Source organism: Rhagoletis pomonella, unplaced genomic scaffold (assembly GCF_013731165.1).
Source record: "Rhagoletis pomonella isolate Grant_MI unplaced genomic scaffold, Rhpom_1.0 Rhpom_scaffold_00004, whole genome shotgun sequence".
Lineage (NCBI taxonomy): Eukaryota > Metazoa > Arthropoda > Insecta > Diptera > Tephritidae > Rhagoletis > Rhagoletis pomonella.
Window position 1 is genome coordinate 43993433 of NW_023458558.1, and position 11240 is coordinate 44004672.

Consider the following 11240-nt stretch of genomic DNA (forward strand, 5'->3'; position numbering starts at 1 on the left):
ACCTAGAGCATTTCCCCTTTTTTCCTATTTACCTTTCGTTTATTCCATCTTCCTTTTTTCGCTTACCTGACCCATCGTGCAACCGTGTTGCTCCGGCGACCCTTGATTGGGCATCGCTTTTAAAGGTAAGCTCCGCTTGAATGCATAGCAGCCTTTTAAATGCTTGCAAATTCTGCGAGGGTGACATTCACCCTTCCGCTTCTGATGTCATTAATTCTCTCTCACCTCAGCTGTGTTGTTCTTTTTTTTTATTGCATAGACACTATGTAGTTCGAATATGTAATATACCTATGTACATATGTACATAGGTATGAATGTATATGGATTTCTATTTTTGCTTTTTCCTGATAACTCAAACTAACTGAATTTTAAATAACTCATTTAAATCATTCGCGTCAGATGAACAGTTGGTAACCCTTATACATAGTCTGTATATCGCCCAACAACTTTAATGAACTATACAGCGGCCACCAGCTCTATATGTTGGCTCAATTGCCAATTTTTTGCCTTTTTTTTGTTCCACGGGATTGAAAAAAAATGTTTTATTTAGGCCAGCATATGATCGGATAGCCCCTTTATTTAGCTTTCATTCCGTATTTTTAAAACCTCCCTAAATTTTCTTGAGTAGTGCTCTTGACACACTGCTGCTGCACTTACCGTCACTTTGTGTTTTCATATGTGGGGAAAGCCTTAAAGGCCCCCTGCAGTCTAAAAATAAACGAATGTTTATATAACACTGAGTGGGGCGAGGCGGAAATTGCCGGCGGCAGAGATCTAAGCCGATGGGTCTTTTCAATGCCACAGGATAGTACGCCACCATTACCTTTCTTGAACAGTTTTTATAATGTTGAGTTCCCTGAATGCTGGTTTAATTCCACCACTGAGCCTGCTAAGCAATCATTGGGAGGCATCGAGGGGCTGCAGGTGGGCAGTTGAACCTGCATACCACTTGTTGGGCTGCTGATTGGTCACTTCACGTGGCACAAATACCTGACCGTGATAGGCGTTAATGACAACATTTGCCCATCCTGCCTTGAATACGATGAGACAGTGGAACACTTTTTGTTCTTCTTCCCCGCCTTTGAAAGAATTAGGTATGAGGCATTTGGCCGCGATGTGGTAGAGATGAACACTTGTGCTCTTTGACACCCAAAAGTCTGCTTAGGTTTACTCATAAATCAAGGACGGGATGTAGTCTGAGTGCTGTTTTCTGCACGCGTTGTTTCGTGTCTGGTTCCGACATAAAAAACTGTGTTTTTTTAAGACTGAGTTCGGAAAAATTTCTCACTCAGGAATAAAATTTCCACCTTCCTCCGCACGCAATTCCTTCCTTCCAGCAAGCAAATTTGATTTCTTTTTTTGTAAGTAAAAAAAAAAAAACTCTGTTCAAGTAAATTTATCGCTCCCATGCCACTCAATAAATTTACTTCTTATAAAAGAGCATTGTGTCTCTTTTGCTTATCTAGCTTTCAACCCACAGTCGTTGATAAACTCATTTAAGCAGCAGGAAATGCTCATTTAGCAATTATTTTATTTATGCCTGAAATTTGAAGCGCCGCTTGCTCGGTAGTTTGATTGTAAGTTTCTGAATTTAAAATTTGGCGTAAAAAGCTTTGCGGTTTTGCGGTTCAAGTTTTGTGTTTTAAAAATGTGAGTGATAAGAATTTTTTGCATCACTTTAAAACTCGCAGCAATAGATTTGAAGGCAAACCGTAACTATAGCAATCCTTTTTGTAGAACTCAGAAGCTTTCAAAACTGCATATAAGAAACTGAAGAAATTCCAAATAAAAGTTTATTAGACAAAAATTTTCTTAAGCTTTCTACTGCGGGTTTCTAAAGTTTTCTGTGAACAATGAGCACACAAAAAATTCACAAGAAAACTTAGAATGTTTTAGAAAAATTTTCACCACAGTAAAAAAAGAATATATGTACATATCGCACGACAAATAATGTGAAGTTTAATAATTAATATTATTAATTCTGTGTTTTTTTTTTGTTTTTTCAAGTATTTAAGTAATACAATTTAAACAAATTAAGTAATAAGTACTTCTCCTATTGCTTTAAATCAAATTCTTCCTATAAATTTAAACTTTCGGAATCAAGCTCGGTTTCCACTCTCTCTGATTCTCGTCTTAAATTCGCAATATATAAATCAGATGGCTCAAGCAGTTTATGCATTAAATCTGTCATCTTTTCGATATCGTTTAACGTCTTTATTTCGAGCCTTAGCAGCCTCTTCCGAATATTGTCCAATTGGAAAAAGAAACTCTTCCATGACTTCACCTTCATGTAACAGGATCTTGTGCACTGTTGATGGCATATAAATCCATGGATAAAAATTAACATATAGTTTTGCTGTCTCCTGACAAAATGTTTTGAAAGATTCATTTTAATTTTAATTTTTGCTGTTTCTTTAACATTTTCAAAAAAAACGACGTGCAGTATTTCCTGTATTTGAGCTTCCTGCTCCTGGTTTGGGTTGATCTATTATCAACACAAATTTTTCTTTGAATTCAGCACAAATTGGTTCTTTTGCATTTTCAGTTAAAGCTTTTTTTCTTTTGACATACATATGTACATACGTAGGGTGTGTTCGAAATGTTGTCGAAAAAAAAATGATTAAAAATCAACACGAACTCTTATCCACTTAAAACTTGCACTTTATTGTACTAAAATTTAATGGTCTATAAAACTGCCTATCCGAAATTTTTCTAAAAACTCAAAAAACAATATTTTTTTTATATATCTTTTTTGTCCGATCAAAAAAAAACAAAAAAAAAAATCAAATTTTTCTTGTGATTTTTTTTCATTTTGGACGAACCGTACAGTTGTTTTAAACTAGTTTTTATTATGTAACATTTATTAACTGGATCAGGAGAATCGATCTTCTTCAAAACTGACTATTTTTCTGCACCTTGCACTAAAAAATTTAATATAAACAAATCAAATAAATCAAAAATCGGGCTCACCTAGTCTCTTGCCAATTTTATAACCTGTCATTAAAAAAAATATTAATTTGGTTGAGAAATGAAGACTCCAGTGAATCATGAATTTTAAATTCCATTTTTAACCACTGTGCGATGTTGTTTGTGTGACCTAAAATTTGACACTGTGGACGCCTTTATGGACACTCCGCATGAACGATTTGAATATGTTTGTCTTTCGCAGATTTGACCTGGCTAGATTTTTTCTGGCAGGTTATCTCAAAGTAGCAGCTCCTCTCCCAAAGCCTCAATTGACCGTTGCTCTTTTGGTGAACATAACCCGGACAATTGCACAAATTCAATGGAAACAGTGTGACATACTGATTGAAAATTGGATCACTCGGATCAATGCCACTCTAAGAAGCAGTGGCGGACATTAACATAAATAATAGTGCGAATCAAGAAATGTCGCAAAGTGGCATTTTTGGTGAAATGGCAACGCTGTGAACAAAACTGTATGAACAACCTATCGCAACTCCGGATTGCAAATGTATACAATTAGTATATGTATGTCGAAGCAGCCTTAGCTTATATAGTTTTCGTACAAAAGCAATCAATCAGCTGTGTCACAAAGTGGCAAATTTTGCAGCAAATGCGACATTTGCATTTGAATTTTACTAGTTCCTTTCAAACAAAAATTTCGTTTATACCGCACTCAGGTTTCTTTTATTCCATTCAATTTCATATCAAACTGAGAAGGCACTTATAACCAACCTTAGTTTCCCAGGTTCATAGTGTATTGGAAATACATCCTAGATGGGTTCGAAAAAAAATCAAAACCATAGTAACAAGTGAGGAAGTGAAATCCAGCTCATTTTCGAAGGGAAATATAATTCGATAATAGGCAGGATTTCGAATTCATAACGAAGGGAAAATACATTGGATAACGAAGATTCCGTTTTGCTGGAAAATGGCCTGGTTCTCGAATCGAATACTAATTTATTGCACATTCGTTATCGAAGGTGAGACTCGATAAACAGATTGGTTTTCCAATTCAATTTCGAATAATTAACCAAGCCCAATGTTTATTGGGAAGATCCTTCTATAAAATCTAAACGAACTGGGTGATATAAAGCCACTGAAATGGGTGCTGCAAATCTTGAGGTTTCTCCATTTTTATTCCGTCTTGAGGAAGCAATTAAATTAAATTTCGTGTAGTGATTTTTTAGTGACTAATTGCGCAGTTATTGTAAATAATTTATTGATTTTATCATCATTAATACTTATACAAACAATATCTTAAATATAAATGTTTTCAATGCTAAACCCATTCTTATACATATAGATTCGATATATATATATATATATATATTCGAGAAATTTTCTACATTGTAATATCTGTTTGATTGTATTCTGACTTTGAATATCTGACTATAAAATAATTGTTCAGCTATTTGTAAACTGATACCACCACTTTGACAAACAATTTTATTTAAATACGTAAAAACGAATTATTTTAATCAACTACAAACAAACCAAATGTGCTAACATTAAACAACAACATAGCACAACAACAGTAAAATTGCATATTTTCAATAATTTTTTTTTTAATGTTTTCGTTTCAATAATTGGAGCGAATAGCAAAGGCCATTTCATTTAGGTTTATGTTTTAGTTTTCGCTTGATTTTAATTTTAATTGCCTCAAAAATGGTCGCTTTTATCATTGGCACCGAGTAAAAACATTCGGGCCGTGCAAACATTCGCAATCGCGCAGCCTCCCAACCGCAACACGCAACACGCAACACGCAAAACAACAACAACCAAACACATTTGTACATACGGACATATGTATATATGTATGTATGTACGCAGTCATCTTATGCAATTATAAACATATTTTCTGGCGCCGCAAATACACACATACACCTGCCACGCACTAACAACACAGCCAACTCAACACCCAACACTCCACGCCCCCAATACCCTCCCCTACCAATCGCCTATGAAACACCATTGGCAATTCACTCGTATATTCGACTTCCGCAACGTTTTCCGAGACGTGGTTTGAATGGCGCGGATTTTTTCAGCGTCGCATCCGTCAATGCATCAGCTGCCTCGCCCACCAGAGCAGCGTTATCGTCCGCATTCAAGCCCATATCACCAGCATCGTTCAGAAGATAGTGCCACAGCGGATAATCAGCGCCCGTTGAACGACGCCCAGGGCGCGGACGCAATGTAATGGGTTTTTCTTCGCGCGCACGCAGCATCTCTGCAATGATAACAAAAAAAAAAACAAAGAGCGAAAAAAATTGCAAACGAGTTAAGAAAATATGCACCAAGCTAACGAATAAAATACGCGTCTAGAACCTTTTAATGCGCTCACTATGCGATTGTACTCATTGTAGGGTATGCGTTCAAAGCCAGGATGGGGTGCTTCATACACCTCAGTGCTGGGCAACTCCACAAAGTTTTCAAACTGTTTAGAGCGTTTCTGAGGCAACAGAACGGTGCTGCGGGTATCATCCATAGGGAAGTCGGAATGTTGCTGACGGCGAAGAGCGGTAAGAGAACGGCGAAAATAGTTCGAGGAATCGGGGAACTGAAAAAAAAATAATTGGAAAATGGAACAACTAAATACTTATGTAATGGATCGAAAAAATATTTATATTGACATAAAAACCGCAACTATCTTAAGTCCCTTTGAAATAACCCCGCTTGAGGGCACAATAGACCTCTTGGATCTCATACCTCTATTAATTATCTATTATTAAGGCTCAGAAAACTGGTTCATACCAGTATAATTTCTCTATGGCCTTCCAAGATGAGACCTCTTCCGCTTATACACGGCCTGAAATAAAAGTCCACATGCCACTTGGGGTTCTTTTCCCGTCAAGAACCGACGGGTATGGGAATTCACATGGACAGAATCGCTCCAGCTCTGAAAACATTTAACGCGGGTCGCGATGCTGATAACAGAGGAAAAGGAAGGCCTCCTCTGTGTTGAAAAGTCCAGGTAGGTGGAGGAGGACTTGGCTTCACTTGACATTTCCAATTGACATCAGTTGGCAAAGAAGAGACACGACTGGCGTGCTGTTTTGAACTCGGCCAAAATCGATAAGACAGTTACAGCCCCAATAAGGAAGAAGAAAGTACACTAGTGGGGAAAAAAATGCCAAAACTAAACGCAATTTTTAGCTACTTGCACTTTATTATTTATACTAAAATAATTTTTTTTTAGATTCTAATTAAAATGTTTGCAATTTAGGTGAAACCTTGCAGATTTTTTTTTTAATTTTTGTCCAAATTTAATCCAAAACCTGAGATCTACCACATTTGTTTAAAATCTACCACATTTTTTCCAGATTATACCACACAAACTATTTTTGTTAAGTCCGATCACTGAGTCCCGTTCGAGTTTCTCTACCTGCTTTTACACTGTAGCGATTTTCAATATTTGACCTTCAAGATTATTTCCTGCCCAAAACTATAGCTAAATTCATAACCCTGTCGGTAAGCGCAGATTCAGCACCATTATCGATATTAAAAATAGCTGTCGATGGCCTGAGACTTTCAGAAAAAAATCCAATAATTTTCACTCGCTTTTACGTTTTGCCTCAATTTTGTTTTTCTGCACTGCAAAAACTGGCGGAGCCAATGCTTACCTGATTTTGGCCTGAAAATTTACAACTACACAGCACGTAATAGGTGAAAGCGCAGAATAGCAAGGTTGCAATCCGTGCGTTGCCCATTTCGAATGAAATTTTTGCAATCTATATTTTTTTTTAATAATTTAACGCAATGTATTCCTTTGAAGCATTTCAAGTCAGAAGATATGTTTTCTGTCCAACGGAATTCCAAATATCGGCACAGACTCTGCCCGGCCACCGATTAAAACTGCTATCCGCCGGCTGAAAAGAGCAACATTTTATAGTAACCACTGAAATCAAATGGGGAAGGTGGCAAGCAGTCAAAGTACACTACTACGACTGAGCTGAATGACAGCGCATCATTTACGCTATGCCAAAAGGATCAATCAGCAGCCAATACGGCAATCCAGTTGCAACAACAGTAGGCGTGTTCTTTTAGACAACATTATTTCGCAATAACAGTGATTAATTGTCAATGTGTCGCTCAGGCGATGCTGGCGCGTTAAAGCGCACCGCAGGACACCATTTATGCAAAGAGGCGAGTACGAAAGAAGGAGTGGAAAATGAAAAATTGTCAACAATCAGTGTACACACGACAACGTTACTAATGATAACTTCTTTAGTAATTGCCGCTACAATTTAAATAGGCCATAGTTACCCGCTTGACTGCAGGATATAGGATATACACCGCTGGGCATTGAGCTGATTGTACGCTTATTTACCCTTTTCGTTCTGGTTGACTACATATTATTCTCTGAAAATTACGAACAAATTATATGCAAAATGCTAAATATACTACCCGCCCACGTAAACATCACGCGACACATCATACATCCATATGTACACTGAGGGAAAAAAAATTAGGACAAAAACTAAAAAAAAATATTTAATAGGCCATGTTAACTGCAGTGGAATTCGAACCCTGACCATCTGAGGATTTCAACAAATTGTGGCAAGTATCTTTGCGCACTCAGCTACGCCCAGACATAAATTTGCTTTCAAATGTTGAATTTCCATCAACACCACAGTACACCATTTGTACGGGAATACATGTACTATGTATGTATGTGTGTGTTGTCGCCACTCTGCATGCTTGGGGTGCGTACCCTGCAGGAAATGTATCTAACTATAATCTAACTTTAAGTTGATTATTAAGGAGCTATAAGTCTGTTATTATCTGTATATTTTCTTTGACGAAAGCTAACTATATTTCTATGGCGATGACCGCGAAATAGTCAAGGGTGGCTTACCTGGGTGCATTAGATGATGTAGTCAAGGGTGGTTACCTCTGCATTTGATGTAACTTACTTGTAACTAACTACTTTTGAACATAAAATATCAATAGGAAAAACAAAACATTTTTTTTTTCTTTTTTATTTATTTTTTTTTTACTTTATTTTATTACATTTCATATTTGATTCCATATTCTGCTGTAGGTGGTCTCATTTTCGAAATCCGTCAGACATAACTTCAAAATGATAATAAAAAATTTTGATCCTTATTTTTATTTGTCCTCAAAGTTATATATTTTATAGAAATGCCGCAAAAAAGCTAACTACAAGTAGGTTATTTTTGATCAATTGTTAATTTTTTCTGCAGCGCACTCTACATGCTTGGGAAGCGTACACTTACATATACAATACATACTCGGCGGTGAACAGTCAAAGTACGTATTTTTAAATACGAACATTTTTAAACGATAATCATATATAAAGCATTCATTTCTACTATGCATTATTTCCCTCAGTGTATATATGTATAAATAGTATGCATTGTATATAAATATGTATGTATGTATCTGTTGCCATCATGTAATTTAGAAGCGATAATATCAATACCACGTGTAAGCGCCTACACAATGGTTAGGTGGCAAATTAACCTAGTAAATCTAATTATTGAGGACATACATACATGCTCATACAAAAGTTAATGTTAGGCTATTGTTGCCTTCATTTTGCATTAATTAATATCAATGCTGTGTTACGAATGCGCACATCAAGCTATCGAATTCTGTAATTAAGTTGATGCACTTTTATAAACGTACACACAAATTTAAAATGATTTCTAGTCCAGTAAAGAGAAGCTGGCATATTATTATTTAAACTATTGCTATAAATACGATGATATGTCAACGTTGCCTTATAACTTTAGAATGGCTTTGGCCGATTTGGTTCAATTTTTTCTTTTGTAAATGTAACTTTACAGAGAAGGTTTGTAAAAAAAAACTCTACTTTGAAGTCGAGTTATTACTAAAAATCGTATTTGTGATCCGATTTGTTTCATATTTGAAATAAATATATATTGGCAACGCAAGGAGAAATACTTTTGCACAAAATTGACCCGCCCGGTGGCACGGGAGCCACCTAAACCGAGCCCACGCAATGAGCGGCTGAGCGGTGAGCGGCTTTTATTCCTGAGCCGCGCCGCCCAACCACTCAGAAATAACGCTCACAGGCTGTTCATTGTGTGACCACTCCAATAGTATATTATACTAGCAGACCTGGCGAACTTCATCCCGCCCAAAATTTTTATTTTTTTATTGAAACTTTTTGGTCCAACATTTTCACCAACAATTCACGTTTACGATTTTCATTGGCACATTCATCTCCTAACATTATGGTTTGGTGGTAATTTGTCGCTTTAATTAACCAAAGGAAAGGGTTATATCCGTGAGGAAGTTATTGAATCTCTCCAACTGTGTAGCATTTCATAGCACGGCTATTTGCAAAACGAAATAAATTTGAAGAATTTTTTCCCCTTCACTCCCTGGCGGCAACAATGCCCCGGTTCTATAGTGAAGCTTTACAGTATAGTCGGTGGTAATTTCAAAATGGGTGCGAATCATTCTTAAATTGCGAAACTAAACCATCCAAAGACCCACTAAAACACACACAACAAATTTCATTAAAGTCCGTACAATCATTTAAGAGGATTTCACTCACAAACACACCTACAGAAGAATTATAAATACATTCACAGATAGCTTAAAATCTTTACGTTTGTAGGCCTCACGCCCCCTTTTCAAAAAGCCCCAATTTTCTCCATGAGTATGGGCTTGAATTCATACATATACATATATCCGTACGAAGTTCCAGTACTGTACCATGAATACTTTCAGAGATATGCAGGATAAAAATTCGGTTTGTATGGGAGGTGCCACGCACCATTTTCCAATAGTTCGTATATTTCTTCAAGAGTATGCGATTGATTTCGTATATCTCCATACGAAGTCCCAGAACTCTACCATGAACACTTCAAGAGATATGGAGTATGAAAAATTCGGTTTGTACTGGAGGTGCCACGCCCCCTTTACACATGGAATTTTTGTTTAGCCCAAAACAATCCATGGGACACGTTCGGCAGGAGTCTGAAGTTTCAAACAAATTGGTTCAGCCGTTCTCGAAATTTGCGAACACTAAAAAAACGGCATTCAAAATCTATATTAGTAAAGATGTTTTAATTTTAAACCGACCGCCACTTTAATATTTCAAATTGTAGGTATTCTTATTTATTTAAGCCATTCTTCGATTTCTTCTTCCATTGTGAATTCTATATTGCTGTACGCTTTGTTGACATATTCCAGTATCCTCAACGTATCTGGCGTAGAACTTCGCTTCTAATTCTGACGTATAATCCTCCATGTACTTTTCTTCCGAATTCTGCATGAATACCTTCATAAGAATCGCCGATGTGGGGTTTGCCCACGGCCAGGGTTGGGCACGCTGCACTAAATTTTCAATGCACTGAGCATTTCATTACCACTATTCAAACAATTTTCAACAATTTGAAATGCACTACCATTGAAGCATTAGTGGTAGTGAAATTTGAAATGAACTACCACTAACCATACAGTGTAAGTTAAATTTGAAATGCATTACCATAGTGGTAGTGAAAAAAATATTTCACTATCACTATATGGTTAGTGGTAGTGCCAAATTGTTTTCACTATCGGAAAAGGCAAAATGAATTTCAAAAAAGCAGAAATGCATTTCAGAAAAGGGCGAATGTATTTCAGAAAAAAAACTCAATTGTAATATCTCCCTTGATCTCTGAGACTTTTATTTTTGTAATTAATTGCTTTCTTGTCGCTACATATTGGGCAATCCAAAGGCGTCCTTTAGTATGGGTTTTAAGTATGTTGATATTTTGCTGCTTGTAGCCGATCTGTAGTTATTATTGGTACTAAGTTTGTGGGTTTTAGTTAGAGCATTCATCGATACATTTGTTGGAGTCACACTTCGTCCCGCTTCTGCATTAACCACGTATCGTATCTGCAATAGAGTTATTCTAGAGAGTGTAAGAAACAAAGCTAATTTTCTTCTCCTAGGATACAATAAACGCATTTTTTATTTAATATTTCTGGTTCTACTAACACTAATGAGCACTCACTTAAGGTCTTTGTTTTATTTTTTATAGTTTGACATTTAAATTGCTGTTATAAGTGGTAATATTAGTTTTCCCAAAAATTGTAGATAAATACGTGGTGTATTTGGCTCGGTTTTATTATTTTTGTATCTTTCTTTTGTATCTCTTTTATTGCGGCGTGGTCGTCAGTGGGATCGTTTACTACCTTCATACACCTGTCTTCTTTGATGACTTGTTCCTTTTTTATGTGCTCGTTCCCACCAAACAATTTGTGTTGCCGGCAATAAGAAAACGTGTCGCCCT

The 11240-nt window shown here is 36.5% G+C and overlaps 1 protein-coding gene across 1 annotated transcript; it reads right to left on the reverse strand.

Annotated features, from left to right (window-relative positions):
• Window positions 1-4946: 4946 nt before the first annotated feature.
• LOC118738232 lies at window positions 4947-5452 on the reverse strand. Its single transcript, XM_036469157.1, has 2 exons — window positions 5293-5452; window positions 4947-5194 (listed from the first exon to the last, which is right to left on the reverse strand). The coding sequence occupies exons 1-2, from the start codon at window positions 5450-5452 to the stop codon at window positions 4947-4949; spliced, it is 408 nt and encodes a 135-aa protein (XP_036325050.1).
• Between the last annotated feature and the right edge of the window lie 5788 nt (window positions 5453-11240).

Coding starts and splice junctions, on each gene's coding strand:
- LOC118738232 (XM_036469157.1), bottom strand. CDS start 5,452: ATGGATGATACCCGCAGCACCGTTCTGTTGCCTCAGAAACGCTCTAAA. Junction 5,195..5,292: donor CATAGTGAGCGCATTAAAAG/GTTCTAGACGCG, acceptor TTATCATTGCAG/AGATGCTGCGTGCGCGCGAA.